The sequence below is a fragment of the Heterocephalus glaber genome, unplaced genomic scaffold, assembly GCF_053883595.1.
Source record: "Heterocephalus glaber isolate CG9 unplaced genomic scaffold, H.glaber_assembly_v1.0 deba00001760, whole genome shotgun sequence".
In the NCBI taxonomy this organism is placed as follows: Eukaryota; Metazoa; Chordata; class Mammalia; order Rodentia; family Bathyergidae; genus Heterocephalus; species Heterocephalus glaber.
This window is the reverse complement of record NW_028258457.1, coordinates 6,178,543-6,204,726: the sequence shown is the minus strand read 5'-3', so window position 1 is coordinate 6,204,726 and position 26,184 is coordinate 6,178,543. Positions and strand designations below refer to the sequence as shown.

Genomic DNA, 26,184 nt, shown 5'->3' with positions numbered 1-26,184 from the left:
CGCGTGAGCCACGCACGTGTCCCTCCTGCTCCGCTCTGTCCTCCGGCCTGAATACTGATGGGGTGACCCCACTCACACGCCTCTCACCACACAGGACTACATCTGAGGCCCCAGTGGCCTTGCTGGCCAATACAAAGGTCTGAGGTCCACAGGATGCTGAGTCATTCAGGGTCCGGCCTGAGGGCTCCCTCTCACCCCACCCTCAGGTCCAGACTGGGGGAACCCAGTTTGCCCCAGTGCTGGGCCCTGGAGGAACTGGCAGGGATGGCCTGCTGTCACCCTGGCTGGGCGAGCGGCCACACCTGGCTGCCATGGTGCATAAGGGACAGTCTCAGTGCTGTCTGAGGAGTACTGCATGGGCCAGGGCCATGTGGCCTGCACCCCAGGCTGGCGATGGCCTCCTCCAGAGCACTGGGTCAGGTGCCTGCAGGGACAGTCCCACGAGGAAACACCTTAGGGTGCTACGCACACAAAGTTCCCTGTCACACGTGTTGACAGTACAGTGTTTGGAGACCAGGAATGGCAAGCGACTGGGAAGCACAGACTTGTTCTCTCGCCTTCCATAACTTCCCACGATCCCAAGTCAGCAAGAAGCCCTCAGGCACTGAAGAGCAGGGTGCAGGGCCGGCCCTAGGCACAGGCTAAGGGGCTGCAGACAAACCAGAAATGGGACCAGGCCACCGAGCGACCCACCTTCCAGCTTCTCCAGCCTCAAGGTCAGGACTGCCTTGTTCGTACCCCAGAACCCCCGCCACAGCACCCTCGGGCGCCTACCTGTGTGGCCACTTTGCCGTAATCGATCCACCGCAGGGTGGCGAAATTGGTGGACTCTGCACAGTTGAACCCATGATTGAATCCCGCGTGGTAGCCATAGGGGAATGTGATCATGAACTCCCCGGCCTCCTGCGTGATCTGAGGAGGGAAAGCGGGAGGTGAGGAGTAGGGAGGACAGGTAGGGCCCCAGGGAGGAGTGAGGGCCAGGGGCAAGGGGGTTCCTGAGGTCAGGGGCCTGGCCGATCAGGCAAGGAACGTGGCCACCCCTCACCCCCGAGGGGACAGCAATGCAGGCCTCGTGCCCAATGCCTGCAGTGAGGGCAGGGTCCCCTGTCCAGAGGGGCTGTGTCACGCCTGCAGCCACTGTGACAGGCTCCTGTGCAGGCGGGGTCTCCAGAACAGTGTCCCCCGGCACAAGAGGCCATGCACAGACCACAGGCCCAGAGACAACCTGCACAGAGTCCCTGCCACCAGCCAGGACCTTCCACAGCTCCAGGCAGGGCACTGAAGGAGACCAAGAGTCCACAGACGGCTTGCTGTGGGTGTGGTGCCGCGATCAGAGCCCCAAAGTGGAGCTGTGGCATGCGGAGCAGGCTCCGACAGCTGGACAGACTGGCTGCAGCCAAGCAGCCCAGGCCACAGTGACACAGGACCCAGGCTTCCACAACAGCCTCCGGGGCCTGAGGAAAGGGCAGTGCCCACCAGTGTTGTGGGTCACAGCCTCATCGAGCTCCCTGCCCCTTCCAGGGAGGGGACACTCAGGTGGCTATGCTGCTCTTGCTGTGCCAGCAGCCACTTGGCCATCAGAGACACACTTACTGACAGATCGATGACAGATGACATCAGGGACCGGCTCCACTCACTGTGTCCTGTGACTTGGGCAAAGTGCTTCCCAGAGACGGGGCGTGGCCTGAGTCACAGGTGTGAGGCGCTTGGGTCTCAATGGTGACGGGCGGGGCTCTGGCCTCTCACGTGCCCTGAGGAGGACCCTTCCTCAGCCCCCGAGTGCTGTCACCTGGTGACCTGACTGCTGTCCTGCAACTGCACACATGGAGCCACATGCTGGGCACCTGCACACATGCCCCTTGCTTGGTGTCCCAACAGAGCTGGCGCCCACCCTCAATCAGCTGAAGCCGGCCATGTGGACACCGGCTGGGTCACCATCTCCTCCTGAGGCACACAGGGACCTTCGGCCTGGCCTCTGCTGTGCACATGGGTGCACAAGTCCTTCTGGAGACGCATGTCCCTCTGAGCATGGGCTGCAAGGGACTTCAGGGCACAGGGCGTGTCCCAGGGTCCAGAGCCTGCCGGGTGAGGGGTTCTCCCTCCATACCAGGGCTCAAGGCCTCGTGTGGATCCTGCCACACCTACGACCCTGCAGCACAACTTGTATGGATGCTGGACACTGAGTCCCTCCGCAGAGTCTGTGCAAACCTTTCGCCCTGATTTATCAGGTTGCTCATCTCTTCATTTTTCCCTTTTTTCTTACAGTCCTAGGTAAGTCAGGGCTTTTACACTGAGCTCCATCTCCAGCCCCTTTTACTTTTTATTTTGAGGCAGGGTCTCACTAAATTGTTAAGTTGCCTGGACTGGGACCAAACTTGCAAACCTCCTCCCTCAGCCTCCCAGAGTGCTGTGCCGCTCACGGGCTCTGGCTGCATGTCTTTGTGCTGTTGATTTTCAGGGGCTATCAGGCTGGCTAATCTGCACTTATTCCACTGGAGAGATGAGCAGAAGCCTCTGGATTCATTAAGAAACTGAGGAGAAGGCAGAGCCCTGGCAGGCGGGGAGTGGGTGGTGGGACCTGAGGGTGAGGCTTCCAGAAGCCGCCTCCGCCACCATGTCAAAAATCAATCAAAACTGACACAGCTGGAGAAAAGCCAGTCTTTAAGAACACTGCGATATTTTTCTTTTCAAATAATTAATTGCACCAGTCAAGGGAATTAAGTGTGCATTAAGTTATATTCTTTTGTTTTGTTTTTGTTTTTTGGTACCAGGGATCGAACTCAGGTCCTTTCGAGGCAGGTGGCAGAACCACTGAGCTAAATCCTCAGCCCCTGCATTAATTATATGTTTAAGCTCCTGTCCAAGTGACAGCGCGTGGGACAGGATAGAGTGCACGCTGGACTCTCTGGTCTGCCTCACTCCATGCTCTGGGGCAGTGGGGCAGGTAAAGTCAAACTTGGGGGCTTTTTTTAAGTACAATTGTTAATTTTCTCGGCCAGTGGAGCAGGCCCTGCAGTGCTCCTGCTGGGCCCCCTCACACCCCAGCCAGTGCCCCCTTGCTGCCCGCAGGCTTCCCGACGTGGTGCAGACTGGGCCTGCGGGTCGCAGGGTGTTGTATGCCAGAAGCTGCCAAGTCAGAGCCTTCTGGTGCACGGCTGGGACCCCCCAGTTTGAAAGCCAGATGTGAAGGGCTGGTGGCAGGCACTGGCTCAGGGGGACATGGGGGCCTTGTCCTGCCTGCTGCGCTTCCTGGGACCCAAGGCCCAGGACAGAGGCCATGCTTGGCTGGACGACAGGAAGATGATGTCCCTGTGCGAACAGCTACATCCCAGGGGCTGCGTTTGGAGCCCACGGTGTCTGTGTTCCATGCCACTGCTGTCAACACGAGCCCGACAATAAATTAGGAGGCACTGGGAATGATGGATGGGGTGCAGCTAAGTAATCCGTGGTGGAGGGGCTGCCAGCCCAACACCAGTCATGGGAGCCCAGCCGCAGTGCCTTCTGCGAGTGCATGTAGAATAAACGAGGAAATCCACGCAGATTGCAGAAATACACACTGTTAATTATTAAAAAGCTCTGCTATTGATCTGCTTTTTCTTCAAGAAGTAAATACCATTACAAGGATTTATAAGCCAAGAGTAGGGAGTCACTCTTTTGAAGGGCGCCAGGAATTCAGATGAGGGGTCCACGACTAGCTTCAGGGGGCTGTGGCACCACTCAAGGCCAGGAGGCACTGGGGCTGCTCTCTGCTGGCCGGACAGGGCCTCAGAGGACAGAGATGCTGGGTTTCTGGGCAGGGCCAGGAGTGAGGAACATAGCCACTCAGTGTCCACAGCCTCTGGCCTCAGCTGGAGGCCAGTGCCTGGGTCAGGCGGGGTGATCTTCCTGCGAACTGCAGCGCCATCTAGACTCAGACCGGGGAGATGGCAGGCACGTTCAGAGCACACTGGAGATGGAGGGGAATCAGCCCTGCTCATGTCCACGGGCCACCCACAGGAGGTGGCTCTCCAGGTGCAGAGGGACACGACGCCCACACGCACAGTGAATGGCTCCCCACCCGACCCACCACCCTCCCCAGCTGTGCCCAACAAGCAGTGCGCTCAATGCAGGCTGAGCTGCAGGCGGGCGATTAAAATGTCAGAAGCGATTTCTGACAAACTGACAGGAGGTGGATAGTAGGAAGTGAGGGCCTCATCACAGAGCTGGCTCCTAAGCCTGACATACTGCTCAGTCAGGAAACCTAGACCAGTCCTCGAGGGGCTTCACCACTGCCAGCCCATGCCTGTCCCAACCAGGACACAGGCCTGCACCCGAGCAGAGCTGTCTCCCAGGCACTGGCCCCTTGGGCCCCTGGGGACCCAATAGCACCTCATCTGCAACCCCTAGGTGTCCATCAGTGCAGCCACAGGGCCGGGAGCTGGTCACATAGCAGACCCTGAAAGATGGCACGCGCCACAGCCCGCAAGGGACAGGACCAGGACAATAGCTCGAGTCCCCCAGGGTGCACAAGGTCTTAGGCAAGGAGGGGTCTTCAGCAGCCACCCTACCTCCCACTTTTTTGCCTAAGCCTTAGTGTCCACTCCAGGCCCTGAGGAGTGGACCTGGTGGCCACTCGGACAGAGGGGCTGGCTAGGGAGAGGGGGAGCAGGGGAAGGCAAGCTGAGACCTGCCTCCCTCGGCCACTCCCTCTGCCCTCCCCCCTTGCACCAGAGACAGAGCCGCCTGCAGCAACCCCTCAGCCTCCCGCCGGCCATTGTTCCAGAACCTTCTCCAGTGCCAACATGCCACACTCCTGGAGCTGCAAACCCCTCCCTGGCGTCTGCCCAGCCTGTACGCACCCTGCTGAAGGGGATCCCATACTTCTTCAGGATGATGGGCGATATGAGTGTCATCTTGTGGCGCAGGAAGGCGTCGCAGCCCTGCGAGCTCCCGGGGAAGAAGCCTAGGACAGAGAGAGGCAGCATCAGTCAGAGGCTGTACTAGGCCAGGTAGGTGCTGGGGGACCTGCAGGGCTTGGTCACAGCTCTGAGGACAATGAGCACCCAGGTCCTGCCCAGTGGCTCCACAAGATCTGCGGGGTGGACAGCGGGGATGCCCCCATCTGTGCTCCCTGCTTGGCAGGGGGTGAGCAGTAGGAAACAACTGGAGCCACCTCCCCACAGGAAGGAGCAGGGTGGTCTGGGTAACAGGACATGGGACATGGTCATTGTGCCGGCCTGAGAGGTGCATGAGAGAAGCCACATGGAGCCTTGTGAACCAGAGACCTTGGGACACGACTGGCACTCCCAATGTGCTCCTTCCTTCCAGGCACAGCGAGTCTGCAGAGAGAACTGGCAGCCGGGCCTGAGCCCTACATGGACAACTCTGGCTCTGTACCTCCCACACAGCACCCACCTAGGACACCAAACAACCTCTTCAGCCACAGTGTGAATTCACAGTGTGAATTCCACTTGGGGACACCTCTGTCCCCCAGCAGACTGTGCAGCTGATGAACCTTGAGCCGGAGTGAGTTGCACTAGCACATCTGGGGCCCATGTCCCTCCCTCTCACAGCAGATACTGACTCAAGACTCATGTTCCCTGCTGCCAAAGGGACGTCGCCGAATCAGAGGCCCAGCCTCTGCCCCCGGGACAGACCCCACGAGCCAGGCCAGGAACAGGTGGGGACTCTGCCCAGGGGCTCCCCTGGGCCCAGTGCACCACACCCCAGGCAGGTCATTGCTACTTAGGCACAAGGTGGGCACAGAGTGGGGGCTCCGCCACCCCCAGGGCTGGTGGGAGGCACCTACGAGGACACAACCATAAAGTTCCAGGGAGTCCAGGACCACTGAATCCAGCAACTTTCCCAGCGCTAAGAGCATTTCAATTAGAGTTATGACTGCCTGCCTCCGGGCTGCTGGCCACGCTGCGGTTCCTCTTTTTAATGCACAGTTTAAGTGGCTCTCATTAAAGCTCTAATAAAGGCACACATTTTAAGTGATTAGCACCAATAATGCGGCAGCACATTAATGCCCTCTCTGTGGGCCCCACGACTCTCCCGACGAGCCCATTCCAGGCGCACTAGTCATTCTCCATATTAATCTCGAAGCCACTCCCAATCCCCAGACAGAGCCGTGACAGCCCCCCAAAATGTGGCAGGGCCTGCTGGGGCTGCCGAGGGGCTCGGCCATTCCGCAGTCATCTGATGCCCCTCTCCGCCCCTGGGTAAGGGTCTGCCTTGTGAGGCCTCTGCACACAGCTAGGGGTGAACATGCCAGCAGGGCCTGGGACCGCAGGAGGGCCATGACAAAGAGGAGGAGGAGGGGAGACAGGTCGCAGAGGAACAGAGTGTGCAGCGATGAAGAGACTGGAGTGGTGAGGCCACAGGGAGGCCTGGCAGAGGCAGGCAAGGTCGCTTCTGACTCAGGGACTGTGACAGGGTCCGTGTCTGTCACCTTAAGCCACCCAACAGCAGCCACAGCAGGGTGGCACGCAGGGACTTTGCAGCAGGGCTCAAGGAGGGATCTTGAGCGGGTCATCCTGACCACCCAGGGCCCAGGTCCCCAGGGTCCCCTCAGGGGGCACAGGAGCGTGAGAGGCTGAGAGAGGCTGAAGGCGCCGTGCTGCCAGCTCTGCGGATGGAGGACGGTGCTGAAAGCCGAGGGCTGCGGGTGCCTCTAGGACCCAGGACAGGGACCAGGTACTCCCAGGAGCTACCACCAGAATCCCAAATTTCTGACCTACAGAACTATTAGTTCATGTTGTTCAAGCCATTAAATTTGTGGTTATTTGTTGTAACGGCAACAGAAAACTCATCAGGAAAACATCTCTTTATCTTTTAAATTAAAGTTTGTATTTTTAAAATGTACAATACACTAGGCATGGTGGCACAGGTCTGTGATCCCAGCACTCAGGAGGCTGAGGCAGGAGGATCACTGTAAGTATCAGGCCAACCTGGGCCACACAGTGAGTTGAAGTCTACCCTGGAATATATAATGAGACCCTGTCTCAACAAATCAAAAAAAAAAAAAAAAAAAGAAAAAGAAAAAAGAAAAGAAAAGAACAGAAGTACAATGGAGAAAACTGTCTTCATTTGTCTTTTGAGGGCTCAGATACATAATTGAACAGATCTTCGCTACAGACCATGCGGAACTGTACTTCTGTGGGAAGCAGGCACTGCTGGACTAGGACAGGCGCTTCCCACGAGAGTGGCCCCGTTTCCACTGGACGTGCTCAGAGGCAGGGCGCCTGGGCCTCATGCAGAAGCTGCGTGCTCGGAGGGAAACAGCACCCTCCCTCAATACCATGGGAGGAGCCCCTGCAGGACTCCCTCATCAAGAGGGGCTGTCCCCGTCCCAACAGCACAAACCCAGTGGGGAGGGACAGTGTGCAATGGCTGTGCACTGGGCCAAAGGTGGGGAGATGACAGGACAGCACTGGGCAGTCAGGGAGCCCATGCCAATGCCAAGGGCAACTTCCACACAAGCCTCAGACTCCTGGGCCCCCATCACTGTCACCAGGAGGCTCAGGGAGACCAGAGCGGGTGCTGACGCACCTAGGTCCTCATTGCCCTCTCTTTCATATGCCCTGAGCTGCCCCAGGTAGCACTAAGATCGCCTGCCCCTTGCCCACCCTTTGAGATAACAGGGGTGAAGGAGTCCGTCAGCAGCTGAAACTCAGCCTGTGTCACGCTATGGCGAGGGGACAGGGACCCCACGACAGGGAGGGCGGCCCTTTCCTGAGAGGCACAATGGACACTGAGTCTGGCACTGAGACCAGGACAGGAGCCAACAGTGAGGACCAGGCCCTCGGCAGACACTATGCATGCAGGCGTAGCCACTGAGAGATCCTGACTGAACATAAGCAGTGCATCCTGCTGCCCCTGGGTGACCCGGCCTCAGGTGTCTGCCACAGCCACCTGACAATCTAGGTAAGGCATCTGGTATCTGCCTGGAGGTGCAGGCACCACCTGACGCCAGGAAATTAGAGCTTCCACAAGCCGGGGAGACCAGGTGCGGTGACATGAGCTGACCCGGGGAACCTGCTGGGTGCTCAGGGGCCTCGGTGCCAGCCCCACCTGGTGTCTGCCTTGTTTCTGGGACCCCCAAAAGACAAATGCCTCTGCCCAAGCACCCAGAGAGGATCTGGGCAGCCCAGGACAGCCCAGCAGGGCCGATGGCCGCAGCCACTGCACCCCTGCTCAGGTGCACCAGGGTCCTGTGGCTCCACCAGACCTGGACAAGCGAGCCAAGGTCACAGGCGGCAGCTGTGCCAGGGGAAACCAGGGGTACAGTGGCGCACACCTGTGATCCCAATACTCTGGGAGGCTGAGTCTGGAGATCGCAAACTCAGGCCCAGCTTGGACAACTTAGTGACTTAGCAAGACCCTGTCTCCAAATTAAAAAGGGCTGGAGTCATAGCTCAGTGAGAAGGCCTTGAATTCCATCCTAGTATAGAACACAACAGAAACAAAACAGAAGCCCAACAGCCGCCCTTCCTGAGTGGGCAGTGACCGCTCCCGCCTGGGCCCGTCCCGGCCAGTCCGCACCCTGCGTGGCCACGCCCACCCGCAGACACCTACCGATGGCCAGCCGCTCCAGGCGCTTCCCGTGCTCCGGCGGGATGGCATACCTGCGAGAGAAGGGAGGAGGTCAGAGAGGACACGCCTACTGGGTGGGGACGGACTCTGGGCAGCAGGGAAGGGCCGGCAGGCGGACTCCCGGGAGCAGGGACCATGGAGGCAAAGCCAGGCGTGGGGACACTCCCAACAGAACACGAGCAGCCCCGGGCGGAAGGGGAGCAGGGCCCAGGCGTGTAGAACAGAAGGGCCTCGGTTCTCAGGCCTGTTTCACTGGCGTCCTGGACTGGGCGCCAACAGGGAAAAGCAGCTTCAGGAATGAGAAGTTACACTCGTCACCCACTTTGTGAGTTTTATTTTTACACATTTTATATTTGAAAGATTGCTGGGGCTCTGTCATCAGTAAGGGAGATGTAAGGTGGGAGTTTGCAAACAGATGCCGCAGGAGTGACATGCCGCTAACGCTGCTCGCTGGCTGCTCGGGAAAGCTGGAGGCGCGGCTGCGGGGACTCTTCCCATGGGGACGGCTGCCCAGAGCCACAGGCTGGTGGGGAGGGTGCTGAGGAGCCAGCGCCAACAGACACACCAGCCCATCCACCCAGGACTCACACAGAACGGAAGCCGCACTGCCAGGCACTGGGCCAGGCCTGGGCACACGTGTGGCTGTCACAATTAGGGGAGCTCTGGACACGGGGCAGGTGGGGGAGGCCAAGGACGCTGCTCAGCACGTTGCAGTGCCCAGGATGCAGGCAGCAGGACGGAGAGCCGGCAGTGGGAGAGATGGGCCCGTCTCCAGTGGGGAGGCCCATTCCCAGCAAGGGGCTTGAGATTCTTCTAATAAAGAGGGGGTGGGGGGCCGAGATAAAGCAGACGTCATGTCGCCTGTGATCTACATAGAATGCTGCAATCAGAATCTGGGCGCACTCCCAGGCACCTTCAGCCTCCTCGTTGTTTCCCAGTTTCCACTGTCTGGATGAAGCCGAGGTCATCCTTCCTCCAAGGCCCGTTTATCGTTTACACACAGATGATGGAAGTTAATCCTAATCCCAGCACCTAGGTGGACCCGGAGCCCCTGCCCAAGAGAGTAAGCCGCCAGAGGACAGAAGGAGCTAATTCACAGCTGCGGGGCTGGGATGATTAATGCAATATCCCCCATCTACAATGCAGCTTTCACTTAATTACCGCCTGTAATTGGGAGTTGTAAAGATAAGATTAATTGAATCTGGTGGATGTTAAAAGTTTAATACATTGCAACGTGGCTCCTCTGTTATCGGGAAGTACAGCTGGCAGGACGAGGCCCCCAGAGAGATTAAAAGGGCTCTCGGCTGGGAAGCGGGGTGGCTCTGGGGACCTCTGGACCGTGCTACTGGCAGTGCCCAAGAGCGAGGAGCACTACCACCGCACCCCTTGGCACAGGCCAGTGGCGGCCTTGTGGTGCCCAGAACCCTGATGCCGAAGCACATGCCAGCCCAGCTACCCCAGGATGGCACGGGCCATGCGAGAACCTCACCGTCCAAGCTGAGGTGAGCAGAGCCAGGGCTGTGTGCTTCAGGATGTACCATCACGGTGGGAGCCTCATGCCTAAACCCCCCGCCTCCCCGGCCGGGGCACCACCTCCACCTGGTGCTCTCGGCGTGTGACAAGGACCCAGGGCACAGGGCCGACACCGGCGAGATGGAGGAGGCGCTGCCACCCCTGGAGCTTGGCCCATGCCACCCTCATCACCACCTGCACCTGGCACCCACTGGGGCCTCCCTGACATTGGAGTCTGGCTGTGGAGGTGAAGAGAGCAAGGAGTGGAGACTTGGGCCGCCAAAGTCTGTTCGCTGAAGCTCAGGGCAGGGTGAGCATCTGTCTGGTGATTAGCAAGCAATTTCTCGCGGCTGTAAAGTAGAGTCGGTTTCATTGGTCACTGACATGGGGAGCCAGTCTGTCTCGCTCCCTGGGAGCTCAGTCCCTGTCACAAGGCCAAAATGCATCGCCAGAATCAGTTTCACCTCCTGCGACCCCAAGTGGCCCCATCCACTGGGCAGCAGTGGGCTCCCGCGGGGTTTCCTTGCCGTCTGGCCGCCTGCCCCAGGCTCACCCCCACCGGCCTGGGCAGAGGGCACTTCCCTGTCCTATCCCCTAGCCCCTCTGATCCTCCAGGCCAGCCTGGTCCCACCCTCTAGAGCACTCACGCCACAGCAGGCTGTCCGTGTCACTGAAAGCTCTAAGACGTTTGCCATCCTCCCCTGCAGCCGAGGACATGCAGGTCCACATGTGCCTCCCTCTGGCCCCTTCTGCCTCCCGTTTCTGAATGTTCTCCACAAAGCCCTGGAAGACTCTGAACTAGAAACTCGTGAACAGCCCGATCTGCATCTGCGCCAAGCCGTGGTACCGGTCTCCCTGGCAACTTACTGCAGGTGTCCCTGGCAGGATGCTGGGACTCAGGACTGAGTGCAGCACCCTGGCACTGCCGAGGGACTGGGCCAGGCGGCATTGGCCAGCTTCCTCTTCAGAAAGCACGAGGGGCTTCAGGAGAAAACAAAATGTGCTCAGATGAGGTGTCACGTTCACTCGCACAGGGGAGGCCCCAGGAGACAGACGGGCCCAGGCCTGTCACCTTGAGCTGGGGACATGAGACGTGTGAATCACACAATGGCTGAGAAACAAAACTCAGCCTAGGGTTAGGGATTTAGCTCAGTGGTTCTGCCGCCTGCCTTACAAGCGGGAGGACCCAAGTTCGATCCCCGGTACCAAAAAAAACCCCTAAAAAACAAAAACTCAGCCTAGCAGGTGAACAATTCAAGAGGCCACAGGGCAACACACATGAGGTGGAGCAAGGACACACTCCCCATAGAAGACTCCAGAAGGGCCGGGCACAGAGGCACACCCCTGTCAGCCCAGCACTCTGGGAGGCTGAGGCAAGAGGATGGCAAGGGCCAGCCCAGCCTGGGTGGCACAGTGACTTAGTGAGAGCCTGTCTTAAAATTAAAGACTAACTAAATAAAAGGGAGTGGGGATGTAGGCCAGGGAAAAGGCCATGGGCTCCATCACAGCACCACACACACAACAGCCCAGGCAGAAGTGAAGCCCTGAGTCTGGGAGGAACAATGCAGCCTGGGAAGGCAGGCGGCCCCAGGAGCTAGCTCTCCACCTTTCCAGGGCTCTTCCCTCCTACTCTGAAGCATCCTGAGCAGGGAATGTCTCCCCTCCAATAACTGCCACCTAAAAGGCAGAGCTGAGAGCCCACAAACCTGCCAGAGGGACAAACGCAGGGACTTGGGCGTCTCTGCCATGGCTGAGACCCTGACCAGGACATGAACTGTCTGAGCCACAGCCTGACGTGTCCAGGAGGGGACACACAGAAAGATGGAGCCCCACCCAGTTAGGCGCCCTCACTGTCACCCCAGCTACCCAGGAGGCTAAGGCAGAAGGACCGTGAGGTCAAGGCCAGCCAGGGAAGCTTAGCAAGACCCTGTCTCAACAAAAACAGAAAGACCAGGCCCTGAGCCACTGCATCAAGAGCCCACCTTCACAGAGTGGCCGTGGGTCCTCGCCCTGGAGGGAGTGGCCTTCCCTGCAGGCCGACAGGCCATACGTCCTGCTGCCACGCTGGCCTGGGAAGTGTCTTCCGTCCTCCACGGAGGATGCTATTAATAGTGTAATTTTCTTGGTGTTTTGTTTATTCCCCTGGAATGGCTTGATGGATGTGAATAATTATCAGACTATAAAAGCCAGCAAATGTGCTATTTTCTATCGCTCTAAATCATCAAACAAATAAAGTGTGAAACAGCATTTTTGAATATAATTTTCCCCTCTAATGGCTTAGAATTATTATCAAGAACAATGAAAATAAATAAGCAAATGCCTTTTGAGTTAAAAATTAAATGAGTGTGTCAGGAAGAGGAACACAGATCGTCTTGGGGAGCAGGGACCTGCTCAGCAGCCATTAGTCACCAGGGGACAATGAGCAACAGGGCTTCTGGAGTCATCACTGCCTACCCTCAACAAAGCTCTGGCCAAGTGGCTATCTGGTCACCTCACAGGTGGACGACACCCGTGTCCTGTGTGCCAGCCACTGGCCTCTGTGGCAGGGCAGCGATGCCTCAGGGCCTTTGCCTGTTCCCACCCCAGACTGCAGATGGCCGGGCCAGAGGGCTGAGCCCACAGCAACAGGGCGAGATAGCAGGAGGAGGGACGAGCAGTAGTCACCCCACAGGCCCCCACAGTGACGGGGCCAGGCCTGCCCAGCCTGTGAGGTTCCTGTGGGTCAGGTCAGGGCTGCCGTCCTCATGTGCCCCTCAGCCCCTGTAGGGATGGGAACCTCGGCACGGAGATGTCATATCCCATCCCTGCCCCCACCGGCAAGGCTCGTGACTCTGTTCTAGTGACAACAGGCAGATGGCCAACGGCGGCTGCGACACCAGGCTGCAGCAAGGAGGTAGTGGTGGTGGTAATGCCATCGCCTCATACTCTCGGTGAGGACAGGAGCCAAGAGCAGCCCAAGCAGAGCCCACTGGAAATGTCTGCTGGCCTGGCTCCTGCAGAAGGGTGAGGGAGTCCATTTCAGAGCATATGCACAGGGCAGGGGCAGATGCTGAGCGAGATCAAGATGAACAGGAAATGCAGAGGTAGAGCCACACACACCGCCCCACTCCGGTGGCACCAACACCCCATGCCCAGTTACAGCCCAGGCAGGAGGAATCCACCCACCCACAGCCCAGGAGGCCACAGGGACCCTATGCCAGCAACGTTTCTAGGGGCCCGAGTGACAGGCACATCGCTGCAGCCCTCACACACAAAGCCCAGGTCAAGGGCAGTTCCAGCTTGCTGCCCGACATCTCCAGAGGCCAAGCTGGATAGCAGCTGCTCTCGCCCTCCCCCACTGCAAGCACCCGCTATGGAGCCCTGTCTCCAGGCTGGGCCAGGAAGCTCCCTGCTCTGCTCCGGACCGAGGGCATAGAAAGGCCCCGAGAAGCCTGGGCCGGAGAACCAGTGCCTGCCTGACATCCCTCGACACCCAGTCTCCCCAGGTGACCTCTGTGTGTGGTACTTTCTGTGGGGTGAGAAGTTACACCCCAAGACGGCTGTTCAAAAAACATCAGCACCAAGGACACAGTCCCTACCCTGGGAGCTGTGCAGTGTCCCCTGTGCTTCCACAGGGCCACACAGGCACAGCTGGGACTCCTGGGGAGACCAGCTCAGTCTCAACCCTTTGGAAAGGGCCCCAGACCCGGCGGCTTTACTGACAGCACCCCTCCCCTTCCCGCTCAGGGCCAGGGCCCAGGAACACTGGATGCCGAGCAGGGGGCAGACAAGATGTTACTGAGCTCTCCTTAAGAGTCCGGCATCCACTCGTGTGTATGTGGTACTGGGGAAGGAACCCAGGGTCTTCCCTCTGAGCTCCACCCCCCAGCCTTTTTTTTTTAAATTTTGAGGCAGTGTCTCGCTGAGTCATTAAGTTGTCCAGGCTGGGCTCAAACTTGCAAACCTCCTGCCTCAGCCTCCCAGAGTGCTAGGATCACCACTGCACCCAGCTCTAGCATCCCATTTGAGTGGGTGGAGGAGTGGGAAACACTACTACCAACAGAGAAGAACACACAGAGTGTGACACACCAGTGTCAGATTTGAGAGTCCTAAAGAAAATATCAGTGAATCAGATGCAGAAGAACAGTGCAAGACGCAGAGTTTACTCCCAGGGCTGCACAAACCTATAAAAATATCTATAAAATTCCACGCCACACAGCGTGAAAGTCCTCGGCCCACCAGGACGAGGAGGGGCTGCCCCCATCATGTTGAACAGGGAGGAGGGAGGGCGCTGTGGAGAGCGGGGGCGGGACAGCTGTCCTGAAGACTCGGCCAAGGGCAGAGAAAGGAGCACAGTGTGGAGCACAAGGAGGAGCAGGCGAAGATGCAAGCTGCTTGGGAACCTCAGAACCGGCAGGGCCTCCAGGGCAAGGGAACCCACTGCTAACTGGGCTGAGTCCCTGCGACAGAGGCAGTGATCCCTGTGACAGTGACGGTGGTGCCTCAGAAGCAGTGGGACAGCACGGTGTGAGCAGGGCCGCCTGTCACTGGGGCGCTCCCAATGTCACAGCAGGAGGAGGGAGGGAGAGGGACACACCTGGGGCCCAGCACGGTGGGCTCCACCCCGGCATTCTGCCAGCCTAGCCAGTAGGCCCACGCTGCACAGCCACCACCCAGAGCCACCAGAGCCTTCAGACCTCGAGCAACGCCCTCCCCACTTCCTACAGGGACACCCGGTCGTGAGCGCAGCCTCCCAGCGTAGCGCGTGAGAGTGTCCCTGGCCTTGAGCCCTTGATGCGACACTGTAAGTGCGCTCTGGAGATAGGATCTGCGCCCAGCCAGGGTGGCTTGTTCCCAGGAAAGGGCCTCATTGAGCCTGTGGCTTTATCTCTAATGGATCATTTCACAAGACAACAGGAGATGGAATTTGGTATCTCACACCGGCAGCTCCATGATCTCAAATAATGACACTTTTATTGAAGCACACAGAGATCAGCAGAGCCCTGGGAGCAAGGGCTCACAGGAAACAGGGAGCTGCAGCTAGGGACGGCCACCCAGGGGACACTGGGTAAACTGAGCTGCAGGGGCGATGGTCTGCAGATCACTGGGTGGCCAGGCAAGGCTCCTCTGGCCTCTGGTTCGGGTGGCTGCCCCACCACCCACGGGTCAGGACAGCAAGCACGCTAAGACAAAGGGACTGGGCTGACATGGTTCTGGAGGGGTTCTGTCCCCAGCCCTGGGGTCCCCTTCAGGCCCACAAATTATTTTTGTTATGACAAGATCAGAACAGCGAAGTCACATGTGCACCGGTGTTTGATGGTGGCTTCCTGCACGCCTGTGAAAGGTGGGTGCGCCCGGCAGAGGGGTGGTGCCCAGTGACAGCCAAAGAGCAACCCCCAGCTGCCAACTGCCAGTTGCACCCAGAGGAGCCCATGGGCCATGACACAACCTGCACACAGCCACCTCGGAGCCCCCTTGCTGTCGCCTCATAAAGCAACAAGGTGGGAGCCCCCAGCCCCACATGGACCCATGGCTGCACGGCTGGCTGCTAACCAGCGCCTCCCATGGCAGCCTCATTTATACCCGAGTGGGACCCCACCCTGATTTACTTCCACTCACACAGAGGACAGCTTGAACAGGAAGGAAGAAGGACAGGTCGGCAGAGAGCACGGAGTGTGGGAGGGACCTGGTGCTGGAGAGATGGGAAAAGAGGCTCCCTTTGTCACAAATGGGGAGCAGATGACAGATGTCCACCCCAGGAGCCCAGGGTCAGGGGCCCTGGTGGGATGGGGAAGTTCCGGCCAGAGTCAATGCTGGGGCTAAGGGTGACCAGCAGGAGTGACGGAGACAGTGGAGCAGCCACTGGGCAGGCAGCACCAAGCCCTGCAGAGGGAAGCAGGTGGCAGTGGCGGTGATGGGAGGCAGCACGAGGCCCAGCCCCTGGAGTCATCTCTGGCCTGTGGGGACGGCCGTGGTGATGGCCCAGGCTGGGGAGCTGGTCGGCCCCTGGGCTTCCGGTGCCTCCACAGCGCTCGAGGTGTCTTTGTCACGCATCCACCAAGACAACATCCGCTCCATCTCGCAGGGGCCATGGTAGCCCTGGCTTCCCCTCAGCTATGAGGCCAGAACTGGAGGTACGTGGGTCACACTCCACAACCCAGGTCAAACAGCCCTGTTCGACCTCTTGGGTGCCAGGCAAGACCCCAGGACACGAATGTCCCTCCTCCAGCGCTGGGGAGGGCTGCGCTCACACAGGTTAAACTCGCTGGTGCAATCAGATTGGGAAGCAGCAGCCTCGGCCTCGGCAGGGAAGCTGTGGAGCAGGGCCATTAGTGTCGCTGTCGCTTCCACATTGGAAGGCACGAGGGCTTGTCCCCTGCTGCTGGGGAGACAGCATACTCTGCGCCCGACATTTAAGCAAAGATAACAGAGGCTCCTCGGTCACAGATTGCAGCAATCTCCCTTCTGGGGGCCGCACTCACACAAGAGACGTTTGCCATGGAAACCAGACCCTGCCCAGGAACCCAGGCCTCCCGTGTGCACGGTGACAGGCAGGTGGCTAAGTGACTCTCGGCCAGGTGCCAGTCTTCTGCAGGGGGAGGGGTCCCTCGGTGCCCACACCTCCCACCTCAGCACAGATGCCTGCGCCTGCAGGCGACAGGGCATCTAGCAGTGGCGTTTCCAACAGGACTTCCTGTCCCTCCAAGTGCGGGGCAAGAAGGACTCCGGCTCCTCACCTGGCGGGTGTCTTTTGGCTCCTGCCTCCCCAAAGCAGAAATCCCGAGGAGTCCCAGCACCGAGAGATGGCATGGCCCATCCTGTTCCAACACCAAAGCACTCACTTTGCTCAAAAGACTCCGCAATGTCGGCCATCTGCTCCTGCAGGCCACACCAGACAGGAAGTCACTGCAGCCCTGTGGGCAGGGCGGCCTGGCCAGGGCACAAGGGGTGGCAGCGTCCTGAGCCTGCACCCTGCTTGTCTCGGCCCAGGACCTGCTGACCTGGGTGTGCCCTGGACCCTCTTCTCCAGCAGCACCTCCGTTTCCCCGCCCCTACCGTGGGAGTTCCTGGGGCTGGCAATGGTCAGGATGGGGGTGGGAAGGGTCTGGCTATTGGCCACACCCCCACCTCTTCCAGATGGCGGCTGTGCCCTGTATGGCTGGCTGGGCCCACATGCCGCCTCCTAACCTACAGACCACCCTACCTGACCTCGGCGCTCCTGCCCCTCCCACCCCCACCTGGACCCGAAGCCAACTCTAAACTTTCCAACGTCCCTTGCTACCTCGTGGCCTGTCATTAACAACAGCCCCTCTTGGCCCACTGCGGTAACAAAGTGTCCTCCCGGGGAAGATGTCACTAGCGCAGGGACATGGTGTGTGAGGACTCTCTGTACTGTCTTCCCGGGCTGGTGCAAACCCATGGCAGACAAGCGTGCACCAGGCAAACAGGCAGACGGGAAACAAAATCCCAAGGAACAAGGAGATCGGCAGACTCTGTAGCCTGCCAGCCTTGGCCTCTGCCCCTAACAAGCCTGTCCCCAGTCCACCTCACCACTGTGCTTCCTCTGCCCGTCTGGGGCTGCAGCAGGGTGACAGACCTGGGACACCAGCACCCCCGGCTAGCGTGCTGGCTTCAGGAGAGCATATGGAGGGATTTTGCTTTTTGGCACAAACATGATGTTAAAACTGTTCTGCCATCTCTGAACAAACACCAACTGTGACTGTCCCTGCCAGCTTTGGAGACACGCAGAGCAGCCACCAACAGGATGGGGAGCTCTGGGGCCCCAAGGATACTGGGCTTCCCAGCCACTCTGGCCCAGGGTGTCCGTGAGACACGTCCTGTCCCAGGACAGCTGGGCATAGCCACCCGGGGCAGAGCCGGGCCATTACAGCCATGCAGGGGAGGCGCGCAGAGGAGTGCAGGGGCCTAATGGGGCAGCTGTGACTCAGAAGCGCACCGTGTGCTCCAAATCCTTCCAAATTGCCTGCCGTCATCAGACCGCCGCTGCCGGTAATGACACAATCCCCCTCTTGCTGTGTGGCGGCACTCGATGCCCTGATTTGAGCACAAGCTTCAGAGTTAATTCTGTGAACGCTCACAGCAGCTTTCAACCTGAGATTTACTATCCAATCTTGACAAGCAGAAGGCCTGGACGATAGAGCAGTGGTGACAAGAGCGGGGCCAAGGGCTCGATACGGAGGGCCGGGAGGGGACCTGGGCCAGGCATAACACAGCTGTCCCTCCACAAGCTCTGGAGTGCCCGGGCCCTCCTGGCCATGGCGCTGAGCCCGAGCCAAGCTGCAAGCCCACACCAGCCCCACTATGCTGAGCTCCACAGAGCAGGGGGAGGCAGGCTGCATGCCATTGCCTGGCTTTGCCACCACACAGGTCTCAGGGCTGCTGGCAGCATCCCAAGGGTCAGATGCACTCACAGCCCGCCACACGGCCAGTCTGTGCCACACACAACCCTGCAGGATGAAGGCACACAGCTGTGGGTCTGCATAGCACCAATGCACTGGGTCTCTGGGGGGGTCGGTGGGCACCCACTGTGCACAGGCACTCCTGAAGGGGCCAGAGTGCCAGGCTACTCGGGAGCCACAGTCACTGCCACTGGCAGGGTAAGAGGACCTGGGCAGGTGACCTGGAAGGATCCCCTTTCTCCCGTGGCTGTGTCAGCATCTCAGAAGCCAATTACCCATGTGCCCAAAGACACAATGTTGGGTGCCATTCCCAGAACCAGCCGAGTGGGACTCAGGCCCCTCAGCTGGTCCCCATAACCACTCTGGGAGGAGGCACGGGCCTGTGTACGGCCGTCTGTGACAGCCACCTCCTGAGCGGGAAGGATGCTCCTTGTGCAGAGAGAGGACCCCTCCCATACACTCCCCGGGCACTGAGTGCAGGCCAGACAGGACACAGGGCCAAGGACTCAGGCCTGAGGGACAGGCTGGGGCTGCTCCGAGGGTCTCCCTGCTCTGGGCAGACAGGGGCCTGGGGGCTGGTGCGAACACCGTGGGATATAGTACTCTGCTCCCGCTCTCCAGGGGACCAGCCCCACGCGCCCCTGCGAGTCTCCACAGACGACGCCCTGCTCTCTGTAACCGTGCCTTCTGAAGCACTCACTTTCTCCCGCCTTTCTCACTGAGGCTCGCCTCTGTGGCTGAGGAGAGGGACTCTGCTGGTGTGCCCGGTGAGGGACGGAGGCCCAGCTCACCCTGCCTCCATCTCCCCGGGCACCGTCTCTTCCCTCTGCCCCCCTCTCCCCTCCCAGAGCCTGTGCCAGCCCCAGCCTGGCAGCATCGGGGAGGGGCTGCCCAAGTGCCACAGGGGCCAGGATGGGACCACCGAGGTGCAGGCACTCAGAGCGTGAAGTCCCATGTGGCCAGCAGAGACTGCCAGGCCCCAACTCGGGCTTCCTGCTGGCCTCTGGCCCTGCCCTGGTCACTGGATGAGGCACCACACACCACAGGGCAGGGAGCCACTGGGTGGACACCGGCCCCGGCTGCGCCACCAGCACAGCCCATCGACCAGAGCCCCAGGAGGAACCAGGGCAGTGTCCTCTGTGACCCCAAACACCAGGGCCACCGGGGGGAGGTTCGAGAGCTGCTCAGCCTGGCTGCCTGGCTGTTGCATCACCTTGATGTTGGGGTCTCACTACCATGCACCAGCGGGCACAGAAAGGCTTCACAAGCCCCTGCAAACCTGCAAATGTCAACACTGAGCAAGAGCCACCAAAACAGTCACAAACCACGCAATCAAGCTGATGCCGACGTAAGAGGCTCTAACTAGGGAGACAGCGTGCACACAGGCGCAGGCACAGCTGCACCATCCCATCGCCAGGAGCCCAGCTGGCACTGGGCTCAGGAAGGAGAGGAAGGGCTGGGTGGGCCTCAGGCGCTGCTGTGGGGGTCACGTGGGTCTCTGAACCCAGCCTAGGGCAGGCATGCGAAGTCCGGAGGGAGGACGGCTCACAGATGAGGCGGCATCGGGGTCAGAGGGGCTCTGGGTCACTGAACCCCCTAAGGGCCCTGCCCTCCCGCAGCCCCGAGCCTGGGGAGGGGTGTCACTGTGGGAAGCCCCTCCTGGACAGACCCCTCCTGCAGGATGAGAACAGGGCCAGGCCAGGCGCCCTCGGCACTCTCCCCGGAGGAGCTGCTGCCATCCATTCGCTGTCCCCAGGGCTCTTCCCACGTCGTCATGGGAGGACACAGGTAGGGTGAAGGCCGGAGCTGTGCAGAGCAGCAGCAGGCAGCGGAGGGCCCTCCCAAGGCACAAACCGGGTCCTGCCCAAGTAGTGCCCAAACGGCCCACCAGGACCCTGTCCCCAGGGACACAGCTTCACCCAGGCCCTGCAAGGCCACAGAGAGGAGCCAGGGTCCCGGCAGGCTCCTACGCGTGCTGGGGGCAGTGTGTTCCCTCCCAGCTTTGCCTTCTGTGTTCTTTCTTAAGGAGGAGATGCAGTTTTCTCCCCAGACCTGAGCCAGATAAGGGCTCAGCAGAGGGGCTGCTTCCCAAGCCCCACCCACCCAGCCAGGCACCTGTGCCTCCCAGCCACTCCCGGCTCCAGGCTCCCGGCTCCAGGCTCAGCCAGCAGCTGTAAGGAGGGACACTGGTCACGCCCAGGAACCACCACAAGGAGAGCGGTGCGGAAGGGCAGGAGCGCCTCCTAGTGGCTCTCAGCAGCAGGACAGTTCCCACTACGGGCAAGCAGTGCCAGTCCACCCCACACGTGCTCACAGCTGCCTCTGTGACCCGTGGCCTGGGCGTGGGAACCCATCCCTGGGAGCAGAGGCTGAGGCCAGCACTGCCACCTCACCCCACTGGGACGCTCAGGGCCCAGGGCTGCACCGGCCACACACTCTCCAACCCAGCAGGTCTGCTCCTGCCTCCAGGGAGCGGGCAGTGGGATGGCAGCGGGGACCCGTCACTGGGACACCATGACACGCTGGCCACCCTTTCTATGCTGGACCAGACAGAGCCACTGCACCTGGAAAGGCCCCCTGCGTGCAGCTCAGGGCCACAATGCTGAACATGGCGCTTCTGGTTCCCCCAAATGCAGACTTGAGCCCTTTGAGAGACAGAGCTGACACCACCCCAACATTATCTCCAAAGTTTTCCCAAAAGACAAACACCTTGTCTACCAGTTTCCAAGATGAGGGGTCAATGCAAAGCTACAGAACAACCACAAAATGAGATCCGAGCTGAAAAGACGCTGGGATGACAACAGGATTCCAAGAAAGTGTCCCAGCTCGGGCTGGTGCCTGCGGCCAGCACGGGAAGAACCAGAGCCCATGAGGTCCCCATCATCCTCCCCAGGACCTGTGCAAATGTCACCTCTAGGGGAAAGGACTCTGTAGCTGGGCTAAGGACCCCCAGGGGGACCATCCTGACCACCAGGGCCCAGCATCCCCCAGGGCCCCTTGAGCAGGCTCGGGAGGGTGAGAGGCCGAGAGAGGCTGAAGATGGCAGTGCTGGCTCTCCAGATGGAGGACGGGGCTGAGAGCCGAGGGCTGCAGGCGCCTCTAGGAGCCGGGAGGGGACCAGGTTCTCCTGGAGCCTCATGAGGAGCAGCCCTGCCGCCTGTGCCTGGACTCAGCCCAGGAGGCTGGCTCGGGGCTTCTCGGCTCCGTGGTTGAGACAGAAAGTCTGCGCTGCCTGCACCCCATGAGGCATATGCAATGTGTTACTGCAGCCCTGGGACACGTGTGCCAAGCCTCACTGCTGCTGGCCTCCCGGCCCCACACCTGGCTGGGCGTCACCCACTTGCCACAGCAGGGCAGGGGCTCCACCTCAAGAGAACCCAGGGGGGAGTAGGGGGCAGTGGGTGCTGGGGCAAGCGGGAGAAGCGGTTCCCACTGGCACCTCCACCCCACTCCACAACAAGGCAAGGCAGTCCTGCCAGCTGGTGTTGGAGAGGGGCTGGCAGCAAGGAGAGATGCAGCCACCACCTCGGATAGACAGGGCTCCGTACCTGGGGTACCCCACTCACCTGCACCTGGGCACTGTGCCCTTCCCCTCCCCTCAGGACTGCCAGCTCTGCTGTGCCCCCCTCCTAGCCCATCATACCCTCTGAGCTGGGACCATGCAGAGACAGCAGCTCTGACAGCCAGGGATGGGCAAGGGGAGGCAGGGTCCCCATGCAACAGCAGCGGCTGGCACCATCCTGCCCAGTGACACTGCCTTGTGGCCCCTGCACCAAGTGCAGAGAAGACAGCATGAGACATATGTGTCAGGATGTCCCCTTGCAGCCCTCGGGCCCCTCTGACAATGGGACACTCGCCTCCGGGGCTGGCCTTGGGGCCGACTCGCCACCCAGCAGTCTGCAGTCTGGACCCAGGGCCCAAGGCCAGAGCCAGGGAAGTGCAGGGTCAAAGCCGGGGGGACACGAGATCCACACTCTGGCCCAGGGACACCAGCACCGTCCCAGCTCTGCTCTGGCTCCAGCGAGGACCAGCACAGCACAGCACTCACCAGGACTTGGGCTCGCCGAAGTGCAGGTAGTTGATGCTGTAGAGGTCCATGTCCTCCGTGTGCCAGGCAAAGGTGGTCTTCCACATGCCGAAGTATAGGTAGGGCGTGTTCACACCCTCGATGATGGTGCCACACTCCCGCTCCACCATGTCCAGGATGGTCCGCAGGCTCCCAATGTTCCACTGCGCCACGTCCTGCGGGTAGGCAAGGGGATGCAGCGGGTCAGCACGGCCACCACCCAGGACCCAGGACTCATCCCTGTGCACCTGGGAAGAACAGGAGGCCTGGTCGGTCACCCCGAGTTCCTGGTGTGAACTGGGTGTCCAAGAGCCCGGGACCTGGCAGTCAGCCCCTGAGCCTGCCCACTGCAGAGTTCAAAGCCACCAGAGCCGATCACCACAGAGCAGGAGAGCCTGGCACATCTGCCACCACCTGCCCCTCAGACCACCACTGATCCTGCACTGTGCTGTGTGCCAGCTGTGCAGGGCAGGGATCTCGCTCCAAAGCCTGCACAGGGTCATGAACCACTGAGGAGGAGGAAAAGTCCCCACAGGGCGAGCCAGCATCAGTGTAGGCAGGGCCTGCTTCCACGACCGCCCTTCCAGCACCTGCGTCCCAGGAGGTGTGACAGTGTGCAGCCCAGCAGACAAGGGGACCCCGACAGCTCACCGATCCTTAACGCTACAAGCCCACCACCCCAACTCACCATGAGCGATCCTAAAAGGGTCAATCAACTCCAGGCCCTGGGCACTCCGAGCCTGCCAGTCTTCGGGACACTCAGGATCCCGAGTGTCCTCACTCATTCTCAGTCCACCCCACCCAGGACCCTGCGTTAAGGACCAGTGGCGACTGCAAACCGAGCCCTGGCAGGAGCCCAGAACACGGAGAGGTGACAGCATCCAACTCCTGGAGGCAAGGGTAAGAAGCCCAAGGGCTCCACAAGTAGGCGCTGCCCAAGGTCAGGAAAGGAACATCACAAACAAGTCACCCTCAACCTACAGCTGGGGCCAAACTGTGCCCCATCCAGCCCACACGCTCACAGCACAGTGGACCATGACATGGGCAGAGAAGGGGACCCAGGCCTGAGTCTGGCCCAGGTGCTGATTTATCTTGTGAGGAGAGAAAAGTGTTTCTCTGCTGTGCCTTGGTTTCCTCATCTGTAAAAAAGTGCTGCACAGCATATGAAACCCACAGGTGAGCCCCGACTGCCCCTGGCTCTTGGCAGGTGCAGCTCGCAGGCCCCAGCCCACAGCTCTGAAGCCCGAGTGGCCACAGAGTCCTTCACAGAGCCATGGCTGCATGCAGCTGGAGGGGGGCAGGCACAAGGCAGGTTCTCATGGGACTGGGCTCTCATTGTGAATTTTTTTTTTTTTTTTTTGGCACCAGGGATCAAACTCAGGTCCTTGCGCTTGTGCAGCAGGCGGCGAAACCACTGAGCTAAATCCCCGGCCCACTCCCATTGTGAACTTTTATTTAAAGACAGTAACAGGGCCGGGATTTACCTCAGTGGCGCCACACCTACCTGGCAAGTGCAAGGTTCTGAGTTCAATCCCCAATACCAAAAAAATAAAAATAAAAGCAGTAACAGAAGAGCCTTAAGGGATGAGACAACAAGCCACAGGCTGAGGGAAGGTGACTCGCAGAACACCTGACAGCCCCACAGCACACAACAGGCTCGCAAAACGCAGCAGCAAAACACAACCTCATTGAAAATGGACTGAGGACCTGAAGATGGGCCAGGCATGGCAGAGCACACCTGTCATCCCAGCACCGGGGAGGCTGAGGCAGGAGGACTGCCGAAAGTTCAAGGCCAGCCTGAGTTACTCAGTGAGCTCAAGGCCAGCCTGGCCTACAGAGTGAGCCCCTGTCTCAAAAACAACAAACAACAAAAGACCTGAAGAGCCACCTGGGCAAAGAAGCTGGACAGACAGCAAACAAGCACATGAACAGGGCCACCTCACAGGCCACCAGGAACCACAGGCTACAACAGCCAAGACGCCATGTGCACGCCCTGTCAGAAGGCCCAAGCCCAGGCAGCTAACAGCGAGGGAGCGACCAGAGTCCCCAGTCTCTGGTGAGAGTGTGAAGGGCACAACCGCTCTGGAGGCCAGGCCGGCAGGTCCTGCACAGCCAAGCCTGCTCCCCACTCAAGCCTGTACCTGCAGCGGGGTGGAAGGACCCCAGCCAGAAGCGAGAAGCTCGGCCTTCAGCAAGGAGAAGGGTAACGAACTGCATGCGCCTGGATGATGGGATGCAGCCATCAGCCCTGCAGGCCTGCAGGAAGCCTCCAGGCCCATGACAACAGGACGCAGTGACCGGAGTGAGCACCAAGCCAATCCAGGCTGTGACAGTCGGCAAAGCAGAACCTCAGAGACAGGAAAGGAGCCAGCGCCTTGAGGGCAGTGAGATTCCTGTGTGGGCCACCACAGCGGTGGCAGATTCACCTGTGTCCACCCGCTGAGCGTGCAGCCCAAGCAGCACGGCCACACAGCCGGACGGCTGCAAACCCCACTGGTAGGGCTGAGCATGTCGGGGACAGGCCCAGGTGGGGCTCTCCACTTTCTACTCTGCTGTGTTGTGAACCTAAAGTCCTAAGAAATATTTATGTTTATTTTTTAAACAGGAAAGTCAATAATGCTGTAGGTATCGCACCTAGTATCAGCACCACTCACTGGGGAAAGAAATCTTTTCAACTAATGGCTCTGGGACAACTGCTGTCCCCATGCAAAGGAGCAATGTGAGCCCTCCCTCATGCCATCTAATATTCCTAACAGCCGGGCACACACGGTGTCCCACAGGCCTGCCATGCCAGCACTCTGGGGGGCTAAGCAAGAGGATCACAAGTTCAAGCCCAGCCTGGGTGATCTAAAGAGCGGACCCTGTCTGAAAATAAACACTAAAACTTGTCTGTGGATGGAGTTCAGTGCAAAGGCCTGGGGGTCAGTTCCCAGGATCATGAAGAAGAAGGGGAAGAGGAGAGGAGAGGGAGGGAGGGGAGGAAGAGGAAGAAAAATGAGCAGGAAAGAAATGAATTCACAATGCCCTCAGACAGAACCAAGACTAAAAAACTCTCAGAAGAAAACAGGAGTAGATCTTCATGACTTAGAGTTGTTGACGGACACTTAGATATGACATCAAAAGCACAGCAATAAAGGAAAAAAGTGTAAGTTGGACCCCATCAAATAAAAGTGGGGGGTTCAAACCACACCACCAAGAACATAAAAAGACAACCTCAGAAGAGCAATGGGAGAAAATACCTGTAAATCTCAATACACGGGAACACATAACCTCAATGCATGAGAAATTCTCACCTCGAACAGCCCAACCCAGACATGAGCCAAGGGTCTCTCAGGACAGCACAGAAAGATGCATGCCAGCAGTACCCAAGCAAAGTGCGCATCCCAGACACCGCTTCACACCCACTAGGACTCCGATGCACCCAGAACCATGGCGTGTCACATGTCTCGAGGGCACACAGAGCCTCCTGCTACCAGGGGGGACATGATGCAGTGCAGCGGCTGCAGGCAGAGTCGCCCTGGTGGCTCCTCCACAAGCAAACCTGCAGCGATCCACTCTCAGGTTAGACCCTGAGGACGCCGTGCTCAGTGGGAGACACCAGGCACAGAGGACACAGCATGACCCCCATGG

At 59.5% G+C, this 26,184-nt stretch overlaps 1 protein-coding gene across 2 annotated transcripts in view; it reads right to left on the bottom strand.

Moving 5' to 3' along the window:
• Kdm4b (lysine demethylase 4B) overlaps positions 1 to 26,184 on the bottom strand; it is a 96,738-nt gene that overhangs the window by 37,592 nt on the left and 32,962 nt on the right. For both annotated transcript variants that reach the window (XM_004865707.3, XM_004865709.3), the window contains exons 6-9: positions 22,537 to 22,730; positions 8,560 to 8,609; positions 4,839 to 4,942; positions 775 to 912 (exon numbers count right to left, since the gene is read on the bottom strand). In XM_004865707.3, coding sequence (XP_004865764.1) covers positions 775 to 912; positions 4,839 to 4,942; positions 8,560 to 8,609; positions 22,537 to 22,730 — 486 coding nt within the window. The remainder of the gene's footprint in view (positions 1 to 774; positions 913 to 4,838; positions 4,943 to 8,559; positions 8,610 to 22,536; positions 22,731 to 26,184) is intronic.